At 41.8% G+C, this 24,580-nt stretch overlaps 1 protein-coding gene across 1 annotated transcript in view; it reads left to right on the forward strand.

The window, feature by feature from the left end:
• Positions 1 to 24,580, forward strand: part of ARPP21 (cAMP-regulated phosphoprotein, 21kDa) — a 109,581-nt gene that overhangs the window by 29,861 nt on the left and 55,140 nt on the right. The window contains exons 12-16 of the mRNA XM_010582368.1: positions 594 to 695; positions 7,188 to 7,225; positions 9,305 to 9,364; positions 11,916 to 12,145; positions 23,376 to 23,606. Of these exons, the coding sequence (XP_010580670.1) occupies positions 594 to 695; positions 7,188 to 7,225; positions 9,305 to 9,364; positions 11,916 to 12,145; positions 23,376 to 23,606 (661 nt within the window). The remainder of the gene's footprint in view (positions 1 to 593; positions 696 to 7,187; positions 7,226 to 9,304; positions 9,365 to 11,915; positions 12,146 to 23,375; positions 23,607 to 24,580) is intronic.

Below are 24,580 nucleotides of genomic sequence, written 5' to 3' on the forward strand. Positions count from 1 at the left end.
CTTCTCCCTCCCATGGCACAGCCATTTCCTGCACTGTGGTTTACCAAGAGGCCCTTCGTTTCCCAGCAAAACTGAAGTCTGAGGGTTCCTTATGGTGTGGAAATGGTTAAAACTGTTGTACCAAATATTTGGAACTTCTTCTCCTTGTACATGTAGGCTGGGGGGTTTCTACTAGGGTTTGCAGTTTAGCTCTTGCATCCTAGTTTCCCTTTTTTATTTCCTCAATTTTGTAGGTAGCGCAGTGCTGCCTGCCCTCCTGCTCCTCGCAGCCTGTAGGAGAGTCGAGAAATCTTAGCAGTTGAGAGCAATGGCACTTAGGCTTGGGGTGAGAACACCCAATTTTAGGACGCTGGGTCCACAAAAGCCGTGCAGAAAACCTTATTTCGGCCGCCCGCTCTACGAACCCACATGCAGTATCTAACTGGAAACCCTCAGGTGCCCAGCCTTGCGGGGCGCTTCGTGCAGGAACGACAGCTATCGTTTTCATGCTTCATTTGTTTAAGTGAACATTTATTATTCTCAGCTGACAGTTACTTAATGGCAGTTTTTAACAGCTCAACTTATATAACCCTCCTGGTTTTCTTTCTGCTCAGCAAAACAGAATTCTTCCATTTAGAGATGACAGACGAAGTAAATCAATTGAAGAGAGAGAAGAGGAGTATCAGAGAGTGAGGGAGAGAATATTTGCACAAGATGTGAGTAGTTGTTTTAATTGCCTCTTTAGTGCCATACCTTTGCCGGTAGTCAGACAGTCTTGCCCCCCTCCAACACGAACACTGCAGCTGGACTTGCTCTGTGGAGCTGGAGGCGACAGGGAAGGGCGATTGGCGCAGAGGGTCCAAGAGGATCTGGAGAGTTGTGAAGACTGGCTTCTGGAGAGCAAGGTGATGAGAGTTGCAGGGAGAAGGGTAGAGGAGAGATCAGGCCCAGCATGTTGTCTGGGGAGTGCTTATCCTGTTTCTTTGAATGTTCATGTTTGTGTGGTCTAGGTTTCCTTCCTTTTTCCTTCTCTTTTGCCAACCAAAGAGCAGTGATTTAAATGGACACTCTCAATAATTTTAAATAGTTGTGTTATTTCATATTTGTTTCAAGCTGGATCAAATTTTGTAAGCGTCCTTCTGCAGAGCCTCATAGTGGTCTTGTTTCTTTGGGCCAGTGCTGTAGCACTAAGATACTAAGAACAAAGAAAAGACAGAGGTTAAACATGGCATTGCACAGGGTTTTTGAAATGACCGATTAAGGAACTGTATTTCTGCCATCAGAAAGAGTCGGTCACAGTGTTGATGATTTTGTTCTGACAGGAATAAAAGGAAATAAGCATTATAATTCCTGCCTTTGCCGAAAAATCAGAACTTGCACAAGAAGCTACATTGCTAGAGGAAAACATTTAAATAGGAAACATCTGTGAGCAATACCTCATGTTCCAGAAAAAGGAAGAAAATTATCATTTGCTATAATACTGTAATGATGGAGTCCTAAAAAGAAAAAAAGAAAAAAGTCAACATTTTATTGTTTTATCTCACATCTCAATGGGAGCTCTGCCACTTAGCGGAATATGAGAATAAACCCAATTAAAACTATTCCTAAAAATCATATTTGACAGTGTCCTTTTAAATTAAAACTGTTCATGTGTTGCAGGGCTAATAGTATTATTTTAGATATCCTTTTATTTTGCTCTGGTTTTGGAGTTGCACACATCCAGGTTATTTTTCTTTAGCAGAATACATTGTATAGTTTTAAGGTGTGTGTTGTCTCCCTTGTGATTAAGTAATTTTACTTTTCAATAAGTAGCTTGCCACATCTGAATGTTTTTAGCCTTGTTTTTTTCTCTCTTAACTGAGACAATTCCAGTAAAAGCAGAGGCCCTTTGGTTTATGTTTTGCTTTCAGCATTGTGGGTCTGATGTAAATACTGTCACAGTATATATGGTAGAGTTTCTGAGTTGTTCAAGGGCTGCAAAAGCCTCTTTGCAACCTGTTCGCTATATGAAAGTTGCTGTTTCTGGCTTATGACAAAGGAGCTTGTGCAAAACCAAATAATCTTTGGGTTTTGAAGCAGACTTCAAATGAGGCAAAATGTTGTTTAAAAATACCCTATGGAAAGTTGTTGCCAAAATAATGCAGTTTCTGTCACAAGCAGCAGCTAGAAATGCCAGGCTGGGAAGTGGGGGTGGCTGGAAAAGTGTGCTGAAACTCCCTCCACAATGTGCTGCTGCTGTTATCTTTAGATACTTGAGTTTTAAAGACAGGCAAGCAGTGAGCATTTTAATTGCCCACAGCAGGAGGTTGTTGTGGTCCATTGGGTTAGCATCTCCGAGTGACAATACCTAAGTAGCAGTGTGGTTTGTGGCAGGCATTTTAAATGGATTGGGAGTGAGCATTTTTAAAGATCAGCGATGTTAGATATCTCTCCCTCTCTCTCTCATATCCACTCATTTGCTCTCTCTCTCTGCTATTGCAGGTGTTAGTGAGCACCGTAGTGCAGTGAATTTCAGCAACCTGTACTAATAATATTAACAGGAATATATGTCTTAGCTGAGCTTCTTTGAGTGGAGCACTCCTCACAGATATGAGGTGGTTTTAGGATGATGTCAGTGGTTGTGGTGGTAGACAATGTTATTTTTTTCAATTTTAGGAAAGAGAGCAATGGCTTCCTATTATAGGTAGCCACTTACTGCATGTAAGACTTTATAGTTTTAAAGCCCTCTGCAACCGTTAATTAATCCAATTCTCCCCAGGTTTCTCTGAGGTAGGTACCTAAGCGTTGTCATCCTGCAAATTATAGATGTAGAAAGAGACACAGGGAGGGATTAATCATGTGGTATTTTTATTATCTCTGTACTGCTTACCCTGCTGTAGTCAAGCCTTTATCAGTGCCTTGCTTACGAACCTTAGCAAATGGATTATAGATACTTCGCTTCTAATTGGAGTATGCATGAAGAGAGCTTGCATGAGAGGTCTCCAAAGGGCAGCTGTGAAGGTCAAGAGTACTGCTGTAACTTGTTGCATCTACCACCCCCTCTCTAAACGTGTGTGAGGCACCCAAAACTCTTTGGATAACATATCAGCCCAAAAGTCAGAACTTTGAACAAAGTTTAGGAGGAAAAGGCAGTCTGATTACAGGGGCAAAAAATTCAGTGCATGTTTCAAGTGCTGCAAAAAATGTCTTAACCTGGACCCCACATACCAGCCAACAGAAAGCTTGCTTGTCCTTCCTTTGATTTTGCAGCACTCTAGTGCACCAGGTATCTTCATTTCCAAGTGGGAAGGTTTTAAAAAAATAAATATGTTCATGAATAATGCCATCATTATGATAGTTCTTATGATGATTAGTCTGATATTAGTCAGTTTAAATTACACTTTCTGGCAAGTTTTCCATCTGCTGTGTTGGCTATCATAAATTTTGACAAGGGGAGCAGGAGGTTTTAATGACTCCTGTCACATGTAGCGTCATAGCAAGTGGCAGGGATTGAAAAGCATGTTAATGTGATATCTTAATAAAAGGATTGGTGAAGAAATAAATGGTTAATAAATGTGATTGTTCCAGCTCACTGAAATAAGAACTACAAAGTGCACCTCAAACTTTTCAGGCTGCTAACAGTAAAACAGTGCTGTATGAGCTCTGTTATGCTCAAAGTTATTTTCAAGGTTATTTTTTAATTGCAAAGCCTACAACCTTCTTTTTTTAAATCATGCTTTTATTGGAAACTTAGTTTTACAACAGTTTATGAATTTTACAACCAGGTGCACTGGAGCAGAGGACCTGGAATATCTGGGTCTTGTGAAGAAGTTTCTTGTCTGAACTGCTTTAGTTGCTTTTAGCAGGTTGAAAAGTCATTGTCCAAGAAAAACAAAGAACAATCTAAAAGAATAAAAAAAAGTATACGTTGTTCTTTCCCTGTGTGTTAATTTGAATTGTAGATATAAATGAGAATCTCAAACACATGTGTAAATGGTACACTATGTTTGGCTTTTAAGCATGCAGAAAACTGATTCTAAAGACTAGCAATCAAATTATGTGGGAGAAATTTCATTCTTCAAGGTTAATGCAATGTATAACCTCATGAGCCAGAATCATGTAAGGACCATCCATTTTTCATAAATGTATTCTCTAGTAATCATTGTGTATTCACTGAAAAAATGTAGATGTTTTATTACTTACACAAATGCTAGAATTGCCATTGATACACATGGAACTTATTAAAGGAAATACACCATGCTTTTTATTTTTTGCTGTTAATTGTAATGGCTGTTTTTGAGTAAGGAGTGTATTCTGAAGAGCCAGATCCTTTAGCTAAAATAAATCATGGTTCCTCTATTTAAGAAAACACTGAGGATCTTTATCACTCTCTGTTTAAAGGCAGTTGTGAAAGAAATATTTGAAAAGGTGGCTTCAGCCTGTCCTATTCTTCTAGTAGGAAGAGATTAGGAAGAAGAGAGTTTAAAATTAATAAAACCAAAACAAAGACATGCCTTGTGTTGGCTACCGTAAACCTGTAGGTACTAAAACTCCCCTACTGTTGTACAGAGCCTTTGCTTGTGGCTGCAGATCAAGCAGTAACCATTAGTTGGAAGTCTGAGATCTATCATGTCTTGTTAACCGACATGAAAATGATTACCTGATGGTATCCACTGCAGGATATTGCTGCATGTTAATAGTTATCTAGGTTGGCTAATGTAATTAAAAACAAGAGCAGCAGCCCCCAGTATACCTAGTGCACTGGCAGAGCTGATGCACGTTTTCCAGTTGAGACTTTAAAAGGTTCTGGGAAATTGAAGAATGAAATGCTCGTTTCATAAATGACAATTAATCATACAGAGCACCCTAATGGAAATCTTGCATGCAGAGGTCTCCAAGGAGACGAATTTGTAGGTAATCTTACATAACTTTTTTCCTTTTGTAGGTTTGTTGTCAGTGTCTTTGAGTATACAAGAGCCAAGTGTTTTAAAAATATTTTTGACAACAGCTGTGCTGTGTACTTAAGCTTTCCTGGTGCTTTAAATTGACCATTATTGATGCTATAGATCAGCAAAGTAAGTCCTGACCTTGTAGTAGCTAAATTGCTATCCAGAGCTGCTTAGCCATCTGATTTTTAACAGTAAGAATAACATAATAAAGTGTGCTTGTCTTCTCAGCCTCGCACCTGTACTGAAAAATAGTTTCCAGGGATTGTGTGGCTCTGTGCCAGCATCATCAGTCAGGAAGACAAATGGAGTTATTACAGACTCTGTCTTCAAGTCTGTAATACAGTTGATAGTGGTTCCCATCAAGACACTGAAAAAGGAGCAGGAGTCTCCACTTGCTTGATAAATATAAATCCCAGATATTTGTTCTGCTTTATGCCCTGGTCTCTTTAAAAACTTGAAAAAAATAAAAGAAAAAAATCCAGACAGGTACATGCCCTTTTGCTTTGTAACTTTGTGGGGACACAGACAAGTACTCTGGTCTAGGCAAAGGTTTTTACTCGCTTATTCTGGAAGAGTAGCTGTAATGGTGCTTTGGCAACGTGACTGCAGTGGAGTCAGTGCACAAATGCCTATCGTGAACCTCAGAGTGAAGACACGGCCCCACAGCTGAGGTTATACAAGCCTACAGGGTGATTTCACTGTGCCTGTAGGTAGTTAGACTATGCTGAAGTCTGCACAGCCACACTTGTTAATGAAACCTTGTGAGTAAAGTACATAAAATGAGAGAAGAGGCAGTGTCATAGTTGTACAAAGAATCCCAGTGGTTTTAGGTGGAACAGTTTGTGTCTCCTCTCCGCCTGGAGTGAAACCCTAGGTCTGCTGTAGCTGGCGCGAATTTAGTCCCTGGCAACGGAGAACTTGCTCCTGATATCCTGAGGCTTTGTGCTAAGGAGAGACACGCTTGCCACCGATGCAGCCCAGAGCCTTGTGTGTTTAGTAGGAGTGCAGGGTGGGAGCTTGCCTGGGAAGCCCATGGAGCTGTCAGATGTTCCCTGATATCGATGCTGGGTGGGTGAATTACAGCTTCAAGGAGAAACCACACTGCCTTCTCATGGCTAAATTTCTTCCTTGTGTAAATTGATGTGATGGCACTGCCTGCAGTGCCAAGGGAAAACTTAGCCCATGCATCTGCTGGAGCACTGGGAATGAGCAGGGTGTTGCTTCTGGTGTTGGCCAGCGCTCTTTGAGTAGGTCATTAGCTGACCCTTTTCAAAACAGAAACATCCCAAATCCGTGTATATCCCATACCATTAAAATTTGACATAGCTAATGATGGCATTGCATTATTCTTTGAGCTGAGTCCCATTGTTACAGAAGTAATGGGCATGATCTCAGGTGCCCTCCTCCCTTTGCCTGCCTTTTGTTTAAATTCATTGCAGGTACTATCCTTTCTACTGTACCTCATGGAGATATAATCCAGTGACAGCTATGAGGCACTTTGTGTAGTGAACATAAAGAGAGGGAAATGAAAAAAATCAAAGAGGGAGAATTATTCATGGGAAATTGAGCACAGCTTCGTTTCTCTACATAAAAAAATTAAGTGATGCTAAAAGAACTATACACTTGCCCATAGGATTTATTTCTTCCAAGCCCTTCACCTTTCTCGGGATCTAAGTCCTCCAGCAGAGAACCTTTTTGCAATAGACTATTATTGTTGTTAATATTATTGTTAAGATGATTATCATCATTTTACATCTTAATGCGGGTATGACTGTTTCCTCTCCAACTGTAAAATGTGAAATCACACGGTATTTCTAAGTACTGCAGTATCTTCTCTCCCTTTGAAGAACTTTGTCAATTCTGCATGCTTTCCTCCTGTTTGTCCTTCCTACCTGCAGCTCTGTCCTATTCTGCAATCTTATTTTGAGGTGGTAGGGCAGACCAGTGGAACCTTACATTATGTAGGAAAAATGTTTTTCCCCTTCAAATTGCCAGTATTTTGCACATACTACCTTTTTCTGATCTCAGGACTGAGAAGTTTCAGTTTGTTTCCAAACTGAGATCCCCTCATTGGCAATGTGTTGTAATGCATGGAATTTATTTTACTGGCCTGACCTTATTCTTGACCTTTTTTCCCTCTTGTCTTCTGCAAATGCAAATGATGCATGAATTGAAATCCCCTTAAGCCTGAACAGGGGAGGTAATTCTAAAATCAAGGAAGGAATTGGAACAGCAGAGCATATCTAGAACGTCTGATACAATGCCTTTTTTATTTTTCAGTCAGTTTGCTCCCAGGAAAACCTTTTTGTGGAAAACAGGTAAAAAATAGCTTTTTTTTTTTTTTTTTGGTGTTAAACTTAGCTGTTTCTCTTATTATTTTGTCTATCTGTAGTTCTATAGTTGTTTATTCTAACATGAAGACTGTTGAGCAAATTTGTAATCCATATTATCTGCAGTGTTTTTGTGCTTGAAGGGGGGGGGAGAGATTGCCTTGCAGTATTGTATCTGAGCAGATAAGATGTTGCTGCTGCTTTCCCAAGACCTTGCATTTCAGTTTAAAAAGCAGATTGTTGGAGGGAGGGGGGAGCCCACCTAAAGTTTCATTTCAAATGACCAATCTGTCTCTGGAGTGCTTTTAGAATTTAACTTATTGATCTTTAAAAAGCACTCCTGCAGTGGCTGGATGACGGTATTTATAAAACACCACACTTGTGTTTCTATTGTTTAACCTGCTCCCCTGCGGGACTGAGTGGCAGCACTGCCTTCACTTGGTGCTTGTGAAGAGTCCCGAGTCCCCCAGACCAGACCTGCTTTACTGCTGTGTTGTAGTAATGAAATGGTGATACCTCAGCCAACTGTTGCTTTGCATTACTGTGTCATAGTTCTTATGGATGTTCTTTTTATTGTAATAAATCCACTTAAAGCAAAGGGAAGAAGAACCTGTGTTTAAGATCTACAGAATATGAAGTGTTAGCTCCATAGCAGCCATAAATTAGCTTAACTGTGTTGAAAATCTTAGAAATTGTGCACCTTTATGGCAGTTAAGGATTTTAACCAAAACACTGGGAATTTCACTGGTGAGTATTTGAGCAGTGCTAGCCCAAGTCTGTCCTGTGCAGGTTTTAAAACTGAAGAAGGGGGGGTTATCTTTCACAGTATTTCTATCTCTGTCCATCCTTACATCTGTCAGATGCATTTATGGGTAAGGCTGTTCCTGTAGAAAATGACGCCACAGTAATGGCACAAACCAGCTTTTCCGATGGACAGTCCTGTAAGTGGAATGAGGGAAGGCTCTCGGGAGGTAATGGCCACTGTCATCTACCCACCTTGTATTCTGAGAGCCAAGGATATTTCCTCAGCTGCTGCTTCTGTATCATGACTACGGAGATAGGTTTTATCAAAATAAATCAAAATTGCAACAGAGGAACCCGAAAAGCAAAAAGCAGATGCTCCCATAAACCTACCTTTTCCTCTCTGGAGAGATTGGGACAATAAACATGACGTTGGTTATTCATGTTCCCAAGTCAGTATGGAAAGTGCTCAGACGCTGCACTGCTGAGGGTAGGGTGGGGATGGGATAAACCACGAACTTCATAGCCAGGCTTCTGTTGGTGTATGCATTCAATCCCACACTTGCGTGCAGGAGAATGTGGCCAGTTCTGGTGTTTGCACATGGTTTGCTTTGTTCGAACCCATGAGCTGGCCAACCAGCTTTCCTGGTGTGAGGGTGCATACCCAAATGGAGACCAGTAAAAGGCCAGGTTGGAAACTGGGCTTCTGTTACTGCCTGTACTGTTGTTGTCAGGAGGGAGACTTCAGCTGTGTTCCTCAGAATGCTGCTTTTTCTTGCTGCGTGCCTTACAGCCTTTGATCAGGTGAAGCACTTAAACTCGTACTTAGCTCTGTGCGCATGAGCAACCTTGTTGATTTGCTGTGTTGAAAGTTAGGTATGTGTTTAAGTGCTTTGCCTTTCTTTTTCATCAGAGAACCTGAGCATTTCTCTGAGCTGCAGAGACTTCCAAGCGACTTAGCAAGTGCTTAAAATTATATATGCAGTATTTTGCTGGCTTGCATTTTTTATGTTCTTATTAGGTGATATTTTTATGAATTTTCTTTTGGATGTAGATATGTGGTTCCTTGGCTTCTGAGAATTACCTTGCTCAGTAACAGGAAATGTTAAATGACCTTCAGCCTCCCTGGCTGACATTTCTTATATTCAGTTGACTGTGCACAGTCAACGGGGGGGGCGGAACGGACAATTTTAGCCTTGTGGGGTTTTTTTAAACTATGAATCTAGTGCAAGTTGGAAGATGTTGCTAGAAATTAAATACAGCTTTACAGATCAGATCAATTTGAATTACCATGTCTGTTACATAATCTTTCTTTTCATTTTTCAGTAGGCTGTTGGAAGACAGTAGTATATGCAATGATACTCATAAGAAAAGACAGCTGTTTAGGTTTGTATGAATTTATTTAATATTCATTTTCTGAAATCTTGAGTGAGAGTTACTGTCTGTTTCCTCGCTGAGGGAGACCTCGATGGGTGTGGGTATGTCATTTTTCTGGTTGGAACAGAGTTCTTAACTTGCTCATCCCACCCTCCCCCTCTGAATGGGGAGGTCACAATGGGACGCTTTTCTTTGGTTTTATGGATCATTGGCTCAGGAATCATAAGAGATTTTTAGCTGCCCAGCTGCTCGGACTGCCACAATTTGGGGGTGACTGTGACTGGTAGAAGTTCATTTTGCTCTAGTGTATACGACAGACACGTTTCACAGACTAGTGCCCAGACTGACCTTTTTTCCTTTTGTTGGTTTCTTAAAAGCTGAAGTAAAAGGTGAGACTGATTGAAGTTCCCTTATCTAAAGCAACAATGTTTTGAAACTTTTTCCTCTGTGAACTTTGTCTTCCAAACTCCAATTCCTTCTGCCCAGAGAACATTCAGATGTATCCCAAATCGTGTCCTAAGCCACAGGGAATCAGGAGGAGTCAGTCCATATTTTCATGGAGAACTTTTTTATCAGTTGACACACTGGATCAGTGGAAGATCCAACCTGATGGTGACAGAAAGGCTATCTCCCCACAGTATGAGCTCCCACAGGTTCAATTCAAATCAACCAGAATTGAGCATGCCACGCTGCTTTTAAAGTCAATCAGTTGCCACAAGTCTTAAACAGAGCAGGCAGAAGTAATGGATGCTTTCAGAAGCATGTCCTTCATCTAGTAAGGCATGGGGATAGCTAGGCAGAAGAAAGGTGATCACTGGATGTCTATATGCATTGTAGTTTGCATATGTGGCAGTGATAGTTTGTGTCATTTCAAACCTATATCATCTGTATTACATAATTTTTCATTACAAGGAGAAAAGGATTCGGGGTTATTTGGCGTGTGGTTGCTGACTACACACATCAGCACAACAGCTATGGAGGAGATGGCAAGACTGTACCAGATAAGGAGCAGTGCTGAAGCATCTGGAGCTGTGTCCCAGGGCCACAGGCAGCTGGCAGCCAAACTTTTCTTCACACTTTGGGCTAGCCTTGATGATCTAAGAGTCTTGGATTGGGCATGCAGGAGTAAGGAGGCATCTTAGACACTTTTAATAACAAATATCTGTTTGGGTTTGGGGAACAAAAAGGAATTTTGTGTAACCCCAAAGCACAGATAACTGGGATACAAGAGCATTCTGTTTCTCTCCCTCTTTTCCACTAGAATATAAATATAAGAGAATTGTTAATTTCTAAGCACAAGAATGCAAAAGAGTCTGTAAATAACATACTTTGGTTTTTTTTCTTTCCAATTAAATCTTAAGGACAATTTCTTTTTAAAACCTTTCTCCATTTTTATGGAAATTTTTATTTCCATTTTTTGTTGCTTTTGTGCTGTTTCTCTTCATGCTTTCCCACTGTCTGGGTCTAGCAAAGGCCAACAGGTTAATACTGCTGATCACATCTGTGAGATGCTCTGTTCCCAGGCAGGGAACGCACCAGCCTGATCCCATCTTTGACACGCTGCTCCTTCACATCCCGAGTGATACAGCTCGGCAGGTTCTCCAAATAAAAAGCAAGAGCCATGTTCACAAGGAGAAAGGGGACCAAAAGAAAAAAAAATAGCTACAGTCCCATCCTTTTGATTTGTAGAAAGAGCTTTGAGCCTGCAAAGTATTATACTGTAAAATAAGGCGGAGGGGTGGAAAATGTCTTCTAAAAAGCCTTCCAAAAGGTAGTGTTATTAGCATCACTTGGGATGATGATCTGGTGCACTAAGCTGTGATAAGCATGTTGATTTTGTCATTTTAGCAGCACATTGTAAGCGGTTCACCATAAATAAGCCAAATTCTGCTCACAGTTTACTGTGTTGTTACTCACAGTACACTGTGGGTGCTCTGCAGCTGTTCAAGGACAGACAGCCTCTACCCAATTACTGCATGCATAGGGGAAAAAAAAAACCCAAACAACTGGTGGATATCTAAGTGGAGCATTAGCACTGAAGAGTTTGGGGTCACACTGAGAGGTCACATGTTGAGGGGAAAGCTTTGGATGACTTCACAGAGTAGATGATGAGTGGGGAGAAGGTGCAATAGAAATAAGGAGGATGGATATGAAGGCAAAAGCAGAGGGCAGGTGAAGTTAGTGAGAAAAATATTACAGGTGATGGACAGCAAAGGGAGAGGTAGCAAGGGGTTTGCTGAGGGAAGAGACCGGTCAACAGGCAACAGAACTGCTACGTCAGTGCTGTGTAATATTACTACATCAGCCCTGTCCAGTGAAGTGCTCTTAGGATGTATGTGTAATTGGAGCAGTGCTAAGTGCCGTGCATGTAAAAGGGTATAGCAGTGTTTACTTGCTGAAGGCAAATGCATACAGGGGCTAAATCCCCTACTTCAGGCATGCTTTCGTAAATGCAGAGTATTTCCTTTTTCTTTATTACCCACTGCAGGGTACCCAAAGATAGGCTCTGCCCTGACAGGGTTTTGGTTTTATATAAATCTTTGTTTCCTGATATCTGTAGGGGTAACAGAGACAGCATGGGGAAGGCATCTGGCAGTCGACAGAGCAGTACGGAGAATGAATTGAAGTGGACAGACCACCAGAGGCCATGGAGCAGCACAGACTCGGACAGCTCAAATCGAAATTTGAAGCCAGCCATAACAAAGACAGCCAGTTTTGGTGGGATAACCGTCCTGACAAGAGGAGATAGCTCGTCAAGTAACAGAAGTACCGGCAAACTGTCTAAAACAGGTAGCTAGTACTGTATTGGGTTCACAGGACTTCTTGTTGTGCCATGGTAAATGGCTGTACTGGTACTTGCCAGAGTATGGTATAGCACAGAATCACAGAATGGTTTGGGTTGGAAGGGACCTTCAGAGATCATCTAGTCCAACCCCCATGGGTTGCACTAGATGGTGAATTACATGAACAGTTCTATTTCCTGTGCATAGCAGATGTGTATTTCCATCTACGTATGCTAGTATCTGGGTTCCTGCTATTGAGTTTTTAGGAATCAAGAAGAAAACCTGGTGCCTGAGGTTTGCAAATCATAGGTATGGTGGGCTTTTCCTGGAGTAGAGTATGTGCACGTCCTATTTGAATACTGTCTGCACTTGTAGCATGAAAAGGTGGTACCCCTTTCAGACAAAGCACAGATTTTACCTTTTAATTAATCTTAATCTTTTTGAATAATGAAGAATTAAATGTCATATATCTGATGAGAAATCGAAGAACGTTTTGTTGTCGTTGCTGAAATGCAGACCGTCTGTGTCTTGGGAGTACAGCCTCTCCCTTGCTGCTGGCAGATGAGGCAGCGTGCTGTGGTCTGAGCAGGCAGAAGCACTGGATTCACAGAGGTCCCACAATCTCACCATTTTCTTGTTTAGTTCCCATTAAGTGAAAGCACCATTTAAGGACACTACGAACCTGGTGGGAATTCTGCATTTATTTGCATTAACTTCATGGGTACATTAACATATGAGTGAGTCACAGGGTCTGGATCTAAGTAATTTCAAACCATGCCATTAAGCTTCTCTATTATATTTTTGTGTAAAAGTGCATAATAAATAATGAGCCCATCAGATGATTCCATCAGTTTGGTTCATTTGATAAATATAGTACAGGACAAGTGGTAATCAATACTTAGCACTTAGTGCTCTTTCAGCTCGAGAGTGTTTTATGGACGGTACTTAATTTAAACCCAGTTTATCAAACCTGGGTTGGTCAGATTTCACTCCGATTCCCAAAATTGTACAGTAGCATTTGCTGTGATTCAGGATGCTCAGGAATGGAGTTTTCAGAATAAATCAAGAAAACCTTTGACTTTGTAACTACATTCTGGATCTCTGGATCTTGATCATAGTTTAAAATTTTATAGAATTATATAATCGTTTAGGTTGGAAAAGACCTTTAAGATAATTGAGTCCAACCATTAACGTAGCACTGCCAAGTCCACCCCTAAACCATGTCCCTATATGCCACACCTACACATCTTTTAAGTACCTCCAGGGATGGTGATTCAACCACTTCCTTGGGCAGCCCAGCCCGTTCCAATGCTTGACAAGCCTTTCAGTGAAGACATTTTTCCTAATATCCAATCTAAACCTCCCCTGGCACAACTTGAGGTCATTTCTGAGGCCATTTCCTCTCATCCTGTTGCTTGTTACTTGGGAGAAGAGACCGACCCCCACCTCGCTACAACCTGCTTTCAGGTAGTTGTAGAGAGCCATAAGATCTCCCCTCAGCTTTCTTTTCTGCAGACTAAACAACCCCAGTTCCCTCAGCCGCTCCTCATAAGACTTGTGCTCCAGGCCCTTCACCAGCTTTGTTGCCCTTCTCTGGACATGTTCCAACACCCCAACGTCTTTCCTGTAGTGAGGGGCCCAAAAATGAACACCATATTTGAGGTGCAGCCTCTCCAGTGCTGAGTACAGGGGGAAGATCGCTGCCCTAGTCCTGCTGGCCACACTGTTTCTGATAAAAGCCAGAATGCTACTGGCCGCCTTGGCCTCCTGGGCACACTGCTGGCTCATATTCAGCTGGCTGTCAACCAGCACCCCCAGGTCTTTCTCTGCCAGGCAGCTTTCCAGCCACTCTTCTCCAAGCCTGTAGCATTGCATGGGGTTGTTGTGACGCAAGTGCAGGACCTGGCACTTAGCCTTGTTGAATCTCATACAGTTGGCCATACAATTGGTCTAGTAGGTTGCTAACCATTTCCCCTTGGATTATGGGGGCTTCATTCTGCTCCCTGTCCCTGTCTTCCAGCTCAGGGGGCTGGGTACCCAGAGAACAACTGGTGTTACTATTAAAGACTGAGGCAAAGAAAGCATTAAGTACCTCAGCCTTTTCTTCAGCCTTTGTCACTATGTTTCCCCCCGCATCCAGTCAAGGATGGAGATTCTCCTTAGCCCTCCTTTCGTTGCTAACGTATTTATAGAAACGTTTTTAATTGTCTTTTATAGCAGTAGCCAGATTAAGTTCTAGCTAGGATTTGGCGCTTCTAATTTTCTCCCTGCATAACCTCACGACATCCTTATAGTCCTCCTGAGTGGCCTGACCCTTCTTCCAAAGGTCATAAACTCTCCTTTTTTTTCCTGAGTTCCAGCCAAAGCTCTCTGTTCAGCCAGGCCAGACTTCTTCCCCACTGGCTCATCTTTTGGCACATGGGGACAGCCTGCTCCTGCACCTTTAAGATTTCCTTCTTGAAGAATGCCCAGCCTTCCTGGACTCCTTTGCCCTTCAGGACTGTTTCCCAAGGGACCCTGTCAGCCAGGTTCCTGAACAGGCCAAAGTCTGCCCTCCAGAAGTCCAAGGTAGCAGTTCTGCTGACCTCCCCCCCTGCCTTCTCCAAGAATCAAAACCTCTATCATTTTGTGATTGCTATGCCCAAGACAGCCTCCAACCATCACATCACCCACAAGTGTTCACAAACAACAGGTCCAGTGGTGTGCCTTGCCTGGTTGGCTCCCTCACCAGCTGTGTGAGGAAGTTATCTTCCACACAGTTCAGGAACCTCCTAGACTGTTTCCTCTCTGATGTATTGTATTTCCAGCGGACATCTGGTAAGTTGAAGTCCCCCACAAGAACAAGGGCTAGCAATTGTGAGACTTCTCCCAGCTGCTCATAGAATATTTCATCTGCCTCTTCATCCTGGTTGGGTGATCTATAACAGACTCCCACCACGATATCTGCCTTGTTGGCCTGTCCCCTGTTCTTGCCCATAAACACTCACCATCATCAAGCTCTAGACAATCAAAATACTCCCTTAACATACAGGGCTACCCCACCGCCTCTCCTTCCTTGCCTATCCCTTCTGAAGAGTTTATAGCCATCCATTGGAGCAGTCCAGTTGTGCAAGTCATCCCATCATGTTTCCATGATGGCAAGCATATCATAGTTTTCCTGCTGCACAATGGCTTCCAGCTCCTCCTGTGTGTTGCCCATGCTGCCTGCATTGGTGTAGATGCACTTTAGTTGGACTATTGATCCCACCAGCTTTTTGGGGGGAGAAGCCCTAATTCCTATGTGACCATTCTGAGGTGCTTCAGTGGTTTCCAACACATCAATAACCCATGTGTCTTTGCTGCCACATGGATCTCCATCCCCTACCTCCACTGAGATGGAAGAGCAAAGGACCTTGCTGGCACACCGTCCCTCAAACATTAGCGTGCCAACCCCAGGCTTATCTCTGGCAAGCCTGGTTTTCTTCCTTTCCCCCTTCACATCTAGTCTAAAGCTCTTTCAATGAGCCCTGCTAACTCCTGTGCAAAGATCCTTTTCCCCCTTTGTACCCTGTCTGTTGCCAGCAGGCCTGGTGTCATGTAAACCAACCCATGATCAAAAACCCCCAAATTCTGCTGGTGACACCAGGCTCAGAGCCAGGTATTGATCCGCTGGCTCTTCCTGTTTCTTCCCTCATCATTCCCTGCAACTGGAAGGCTAGAGGAGAACACTACCTGTGCTCCTGATCCCTTAACCAGTCATCCCAAAGCCCCGAAGTCTCTCTTGATTGCCCTTGTACTTCTTGTTGCAACTTCATCGCTGCTTCCCTGAAAAATCAATAATGGATAATAATCTGAGGGCCGTATCAGGGTAGGAAGCTTTCTCTTCACATCTTCAGCCTGGGCCCCAGGGAGACATCAGACTTTCCTAAGAAGTGGGTCCAGTCTGCATACGGGGCCTTCTGGTCCCTTCAGAAGGAGTCTCCTATGACAGTGACCCATTTTTTTCTTTATGGAAGCAGTTTTGACACAGGGCGTAGGCTGACTTAACCTCGGTGACACCTCCAAGCTGGATGAGCCATCGTCCTCGTCATTGTGCGGTTCCACTTGCAGAGCCTCGTACCTGCGCTTGCTGCTGCAGCCTGCTTGTCGCCATTGTCCCCTATCCCTTGAGTCACCTCGTTCAGCCAGGCAGAGAGAGGATAGGGAATCCTCCGTATCACACATCCTGCCTGCCTGCCATGCCTGTCCCAGGGAAGGTAGGGGGTGATTCTGGTAGTCTCTGTCTCGCGCGCACTCCCTGATACTCCTCAACCCACTTGGCTCCTCCCCAAGCCCTGTCACTAAGCGGAGGAGTTCCTCTCCCTGGGCATGCCTCCCACGGTGTGCTCACTGCTGTCGTCCCATCCCGGCGTAAGAGTGGGGCACAGCCTGCAGCCCGGCACTGGGGTGGCGGCATCTTCCCACTGGAGCTCGCTCTGGGCAGCTGGGTCACTCGTGGTGGGTGCAGAGCTTACAGAGGCCATGGTCTTCTGCCAGGTGGGTACCGTTGCTCCCTGGTCGAGCTGGCAGAGCTTTGGCACCCTTCCTGTGCGCCAACTGCCGCGCCATGCCCTGGTCGCTAGTACTGCCTAAGGGCTTCTTTTAGACGTGGCAGGGGGCATGGCCAACGTTGCTCCTGGCCTGGCCCAGGTCCTGTCAGCCGCTGTTGGGAGAGCTGTGGGCTCCCAGCAGCTCTCTGACCTCCCCCTGAGGTTCTCCCAGTTCAGGAACTGCCCCCTGTGCATTTGTTATATTTCACAGCTGTAAAGAACCCGGCTGGTTGGAAAGCTGCTCTTTCAAACTCTTCTGGTCATAAAGCTGCTGGGAGCTTTTGGAATATCCTGCCTCTTCTTCTTCTTAATGCTTCTTTTTTATGTTTCTTTTGAGGCCCTAGACAAATATTGCGTTTATTATTAAGATTCATAGCATCACAGAATATCTCAAGTTGGAAGGGACCTATAAGGATCCCTTCCTAAGATAATCTTCTCATTCAGTTTCACTCCATCCTCAAGTTTGTGAAATCCTATGGAATTAAGACATGAATTTGACTTGAAAAATTAGTACAGTATGGTTGTTTACCTCTGGCTTGTTCCTGAGCATAAGCATATGCAGCATACCCACTGGTTTTGCTATGTAGTTTTGAAACTACACTTCCCTGTATTTTTTTATTTGTATAAAGGTTGAAGGGGCTATACAGTGGGGCCTGAAGTATGCAGTAGACTGTGATTTTATCTCCAGATTTCTTTGCCTCCCGTGAATCTTTCTATTGCATCAGAATTCAATTTGATATGCGTGAAATGGGGAGGAGGCACGGGTTCCTGGGTATACTTTTTTCATATCATTCACCTTCAGTAGAGTGCAGGTAAATAAATGTATTTCTCTGCAGCATTGTATTGCAGAGGTGCAGAGCATTTAAAATGGTATCAGGGAAATCCAGTTTGGAGGGTTGAGACACTTAATTGCAAAAGAGTAATACTTTTAAGTAGCCATTTTTGTGTTAAGATCAAGCATATTAAAGGGTACACTTAGAAAATGTATTAAAGGAGAGATCTCTGAAGCATGACAATAGTTGTAAATGCATCTGCACTCCGTATGCACCAAACCCAAAATTGCTTTCAAATGGAAGGTCTTACAATACATTTTTTAAACATTAGTAATATTAAAATTCCATGTTCTTTGCAGAGCAATTACACATTGTAAGTGCTTTGACTTTTTTTAAGCAAAGTGTTAAAGCTAGTTGAGGTACAGAAAGAGTAAAAAAGAAACAAAATAAGAGGAAGAAGCGGGGAAAAAGAGCAAGGCTAGATGTCAAAACAAACTTACACCTTCAAAGCCAGGACACAGAGTGAAACTGTCAGTCAGCCTGAGGAAAGTCATAGGAAATAATATCTGAATCACTATTTCTTTCCTTCTCTCTAAAATGTTATTGAATGGCAGTAAAGCAGAAAAGAATGACTGTTCAAAAAATAATGGGGAAATATGTCTTGATAAAGTGTTCTCCCTTCACCAAAAAATGCTGAGGGTGCTCATACAGCTGTCAGAGCCCCCATGTGCTATTTGCATATGTTTTCTAAGGTGGATTAGGTACCAAGCGACACTTCATTGTGCATGTTTTGCATTAGGTCTCTGTTACTCTGTACTCCGGTCATAGGCAGCGCTGGGTGTTCTGTAGCTCAGGACACATTTAAAGCTTGATCATGTTTTTATTTTGGGGGATTTTGTTTATTTTCTGTTGTCTTTACTACAGTGATTGAAATGGGATTGCAGAGGTGTAGTTACAAACGTTAGGCAAGCTGCCCTGGTAGTGTGGCAGAGCCTGGTAGACACCAATTCTGTCCTGGTTCTCCTCTGCAGGAAGTACTAGTCCGTTGTCTGAAGTGGTCTATGATTCACAGTAATAAATTTGAAACATTTTTGTCTTGCACGTAGTATGCATGAAATCAGTCTGAAGTTATTAGTTGCTCAAAATGTTCTTCATTAGCTAAACGATGGCAAAATGTTTGTGACCATTTTAAATGTGAAAATTATTCTACGTATATGATGGTCATCCAGAAGCATTGTCAAACATCCTTCTTGAGCATAAGAATATTAAAACTTGCAGGATTTTCAGAGATGGCTCACAGCTGCCTTTGAGAGTGTATGCAGTGATGCAATATTAGCATTGTAGCCTTTCTGGTTCATTTTTAATATCGTCACCAAATTAAATGTTCTGCCCTCAGCCTTCACTTCTGATAAATCAGTAATTAATGGTACATAGCAGACAAACAGAAACTGAAGCACAGAAAGATGTTAGCCTCCCCTTAGGCAAAGACAGATCATAGAATGTACTGTTCTCCGCAGTAGAGTCCAGTTGTGTCAATTAGTTTTAGACTTTAATTGCATTCAGCTGCACAGGAATTAGAGCTTAGCAAAGGAATTCTGTTACTTCATTCTTGCAAACTTCACAAAAGGGGCTGTTAGAAACCCATTACATGGTTATTTTCATGGTTCTGATGGTTATTTTCATGCACCTGTTGATTGTTTAGAGAGCCCTGTTCCACTGAAAAGCACAGATTGTATATTGCAAAAAAACCTTTGTTCTCTGTTTTTCTGAAGCTTAGTAGATATATAGAGATGTATTAAGCTATAGTTCAATATTGAGTGGGGAGTTAATAATTTAACAAATCGCAATCAGATTGCATTCCTACAACTTAGGACATCATACAAAGAGTTGGTTAGTTTAGATTTCCAATAATAGAGTGGGCTTTCCAGGACTGACTGAGCGTATAGAGTGGTAAGTGAAATAGATGTCCCTGCGGGCATCAAAGATGTACCTGTTCAGTCTCTAACACACCCATGAAGAGAAAATCTAGTTCATCAACTACCACATTATTTTTGCTGACACCTTGCAACAGGTTTTAATATCCATTATTAGGAGGGAAGACAAGTTGCGTTTCAAAGAAATGTCCTCTGTGTATCTACATACCTATTTAAATAATTGTTGGAAGACTTAGAAGATGTAACTATTGTATCTTTAGCTTCTCTTAATGTATTTTCCATTCAGTGGAATGCGCATCTGTTAGAGTGTATTTCTTTCCCCACCATTTACGAAAAGGTGGCTGCATTGGCATATCAGCTGTGTTGATACAGATCTGTAGGGATCGTTAACTTCCTTGGCGGGGCTCCAAGTAATTGGAGCCACAGTCTAATCTCTCCTGTTAGGTGTTCATTGCTACTTCGGTTGGGAAAGATGATTATACTGCAGGCATTTCAATACATTAACTCTTTTTACTTTTTTTTTTACTTTTTTTTTTACTTTTTTTTTTTACTTTTTTTTTTACTTTTTTTTTTTACTTTTTTTTTTTTTTTAAGTTTTTATGAAGTGTCCAGTAAAATATAAATTTGTCTCTGAGTTTTGGAACTGGATTTCTGCTTCTTTATGATTTCCTTTAATCGGGCGTTAGTCTGATGGATCTTGTGAGTCCCAGAGAAACCGTAGGAATGTCAATGTATGGGCAATAAATCACGAGCCAACTGCTTCCAGTCATATTCTTCCTGCCAACCAACTGCTGAAACATCAATCTTATTTTTAAAAGTGCAGCTTGCAAAGAAATAATTGTGTTCACGTGAGCATGTACCATTATCATAAAAACCACCTAAATACTTTGTAAGTCACTTGCACTTCTGTATGTTACAAAAGTAGCAAATAAATATTCCTGAGCCAAGAAACTATACCCAAACCAAAAATATGTCCAGAGTTGATCAGCGCTCTACTGTTCCTGAAAAATTGACCATCTGGAGCAAGTAGTGGGTAGATCTTGAGAGTCCAGTTGCTAAGAAAGGAAAAATTTACCTCAGGCTTGGAAGGTGGGATGAGCAGAGATGTTCAAAGTCATCAGATACTGGATACTGTCCCAAAGAAAATACAGCAAGACATGTTGCATCGCTCACTAATGCTCAGAATATTGGAAAGTTAATGGTACCTCCATTGTCTCCCTCCTCAAACCCTCTAAGCTATTAGGCATTTGTGGTGATTTTTCTCTTTTTTTTTTTTTTACCACTCTGAACTGCTGTATCTCTCAGAATACTGTAAAAATATATTAATGGAAAGTGATGAGAATATGAAGGTTATTATCGTGCCAGCTGTGAAGCAGCAAGAAGATTATAGAAGAATCTAGAAGAAGTAGCCATCATTACATACTGGAAGAAAAAAGAGGTTGAATTGTGTAATGGGGGCAAAAATCTCATTTAGTCAAAATTCCTTTCAGAAGTCTTTAGGAAGACATCTCTAAATGTGAATCTGAATAAAGTCAGATAGTTCATTTTTTTTTCATTTGCTACAGTACTGAATTCATTATGTGGTGATTTCTTATTCCAAATTTAGACACCATGAAAATGGCTAATCAGAGCTACAAAGACAAGATTAATTGGTGTTAATTTCCAAACATTAGTGTTGGAATTTACTTGGCTTAATATGTCTAGACTTAAAATGATAAGAAATAAGTTGTAGTGATGGAAAAAAATTAAAATAGATCATTCTTACACAGGATAAATGGGGGAAAAATTGGTTAAGTAATAATTTCTGGGATTTTTTTTTTTTAATATTCAGAAAGTTGCTGAAATGGTTTTGCGTCTTATTTGTGTTCTTTCAAAATCACCAACTTGATCTACTGACATAGGAGAGTGGATCTCAGATCTTTTAAGGCAGACGTTTCAAAGCTATCATCTTGGCCAATGTAGGGTGATAGCTGCAGAGGTTTTTCTACTGCTTCTGCCTACCATTTGATGAGTACATCCGAATTCATTGCAGTCCTTTAGCTTTTAACATTCAGAAGCTGGTAAAGATCAATCCGTGATTCTGCCATAAAAACAGCTGAAAGGCAGAAGAGAAAAAACAATTGAATGTCAGAGCTGCAATCTTTTTTTTATGCTAACAGCATTTCTTCAGAATAGCACAAAATGGGGAGAGAGAAGTCCGAACTCAGGCTTGATGCTACTTACATGCTTACAAATGATGGGAGGTTTATGAAATCTCATCACCACTCCTGCATCTTCAGGTAACTTTCCAACCTGTTGAATTCAATAGGTGATGGAAAAGAGGAGAAAGTAAAGCAAGAACTCAAAGAAGCAACATGAAGCGCATGTAGAAGGGAAACGCAGGGAAGGGCCTGGTAACTGCTGTAGAAGGAAAATTAAACTCCAGCGGTTGCATTTTCATTTGCGAGGAAGATGCCAAGTACTGCTTGCAGCTTGGTGAGGATGACCTCCAGGAATATCCCTGCAATTTGTAGAAACTCTGAAATGATCCAATAAATAAAACTGTCCCTGCAGGAATAATCTTTCTAGATTTCCAACCTCAGTCTACAGGGGGGTGGAGGGGGAGGAATATAGCAACTAATACAACTTTGAAATGTATTTATACAAATCAAAAACAACTTCTGAAATCTCTATTACTTTCTTGATTAGATACAGGAGAAGCAGATTTAGGGTCCTGGTGATGGCAAATCGTGCACAGCTCATAAAAAGGACTGTCTCTGTAGTAGCTGCCGTATGAATATGAAGTTTGGAGAAGATGGATAAAAATGTGTTTTGCACAGCAATCCACAGTAATCTGTGGAAAGACCCTCTGTTAAATAACAGGATGCTGGTGTTATTTCTTCAGGGGAAAACTGTTTTGCTCTAATTATGAGGAAATAAATGAATTTCAATATGGGTTTGGCTGAAAACGAATCTGAGGCTCCAAGCAGTCTACTGCAGGGTCCTTCTGTAGTATCCCAAATATGAAGGGATGTAATTTGCCCTCTAAGAAAGAAGTTTGCTAAAACTTAAGTCTGAGTTCTGTCTTTTCTTTTAGTCTCCACCTGCAGGAGGGCACTAAGGAGGTTAGTAATTAATGTAAGATGCATAGACAGTGCACAGAAGTAAAGTAAAAGAAGTTGCAGTTAAAATATACTTTACTTTTGGGAGGAAGCATCCATACAGACATTTGCTTCCACTCCTTCCTTGTATTTGTCTTAACATCCTACTTTAAGGAGGACGTTCATCTAAGCCTTAAGCTCTCAGAGATTCTTGTCATTTTTACGTGAAGCAAACTGAAATCTAATCAAGTAAAATCTCTTAAGTTTGGAAATTATATTTGGTTTTTAAAATAATATGTCAACCCAACCATCCAGGCACAAATGTGTTTTAGCACATTTGATTTATCTTGACTGATCAATTTTAATAGGCTAGGTGCTGAAAAAACAAAGTGGCAAAAGTCTTAGGTAGTGTCTTAGGTAGCTTTAAGTTAATACATGTACGGCACAGCTACCTTGTTACTTGACTGACAACAGTTGCTGGGTTTTAGGGTTTTTTTTTTCCCTTACAGAAAACGTTAGGTGGGGTTTTGTGTTGTGTTTTTTTTTTCTTTTTTGTTTACATACCCCGCGTTTAGTTTTTATACTTTATGAACCAATACTCTGGCATTATAAATACATGCTGATCATTTTGTGTTCTGTTTGATAAAGCTGTTTACTGGCTGAGAGGAAGCAGATGTTGCGGGAGGAAAGTAGTCTTTTGAATTGTAAAAATACCACTGGATATTGAGCTCAGTAGGGAGTGAAAATCCCACTCCTACCAGCTAAGCGTGGACTAGTGCTTGCCTTTACAGGCTGCGAAGGCTGTCCTCGCGTATGCGCTGTGTCTGATGGGGATTGGGGTCCCTTGTTAACCCCCCTCTGCTACGGTTGTCTTTCTATTAGGCTCAGAGTCTTCCAGCAGCGCTGGCTCCTCAGGATCACTGTCACGAATACATCAGCCTCTCCAAAGTGCATCTCTTGTCCCCGGGGTGACAGCCAGCTCTTCAGGCAGCGTCTCCTACCCTGAGAACGGGATGAGTGGCCAGGTGGCCCCCAGCAACACCAGCTATATCATTCTTCCACTTGAAGCTGCAGGGATACCACCTGGCAGTATCCTTCTCAACCCGCACACAGGTCAGTACAATGCTTTCCCACCTGGTACTGCCCTTCAGTGTTTCCCATGTCACCTGGGGAATCAGCAAATTTCTTGTTTCTAGAGATATTTTCCTTGAGGCATTTTTGAGGAAGCAAGTAGCAAATATACACAGAAATGACATGTGGCAGGTTGTTTTTTCAAATCTGCAGGCAAAGCTGGATTGGCTTTCTGAGGCTGTCGTGGTATAGCTGGTGGGAAGTGATACAAAACACACTCCTACGGTCCCAGACAGGATATTCATCTTGTAAAGTCCTGGCACTCCTTGGCTATGATGAATCCTCTGAGATCCCATTAGCTTCAGTAAGGACAGATACTCTTCCATATCAAGCATGCCAAGATAATAGTGCGACCAAAATATGATGTCAAAGTCTTAGAGATTGTGCTTAACAGCAGAATTTCAAAAGGCTTAAAGGCTGCATTTGAATTAGCACTTCAGAGTTAATTTTGTTATGTGAGCTGTGTGATTAGCAATTTTATTTAAATTGGAAGTTTTGTGATAAGAGCAAGTTGTAATCTCTTCAATTCCTGGTAGTTAGCAGCACTGCAGTGCACAAACGAGGCGCTTGCAGTCACCGAAGCACTGTGGACACTTCAGAAACCACTCAGCTTGAACTTCTGTGTTTGCTGAAAGTTTAAGGCAATTTCTTACCTCCTTGGTCCAGACAAAGTCCAGATCATGTTACACTATTACTCCCCACAGTATTGTACTGACAGCATTAAAAACGTTCAGGGAAGTTGAGCCTGTGATGCTTCTTCAGTGATTTGGACTATTTCAGTGACCGTGACTAGCCGTGCTGTCAACCTTTGCTGAGTTACGCTGGGTTTAAAATAACAAAACCTACAGTGAAATGTATTTTCCATTATACTGGGAGCTGAGAGTTGAACTCAAAAATATTTTTCCAGAATCCTTAATAGAACATTCAGGAGCTTTTTATTTGTGGATTTTTGTTTC

This window comes from Haliaeetus leucocephalus, unplaced genomic scaffold (assembly GCF_000737465.1).
Source record: "Haliaeetus leucocephalus isolate CR32 unplaced genomic scaffold, Haliaeetus_leucocephalus-4.0 Scaffold83, whole genome shotgun sequence".
In the NCBI taxonomy this organism is placed as follows: domain Eukaryota; kingdom Metazoa; phylum Chordata; class Aves; order Accipitriformes; family Accipitridae; genus Haliaeetus; species Haliaeetus leucocephalus.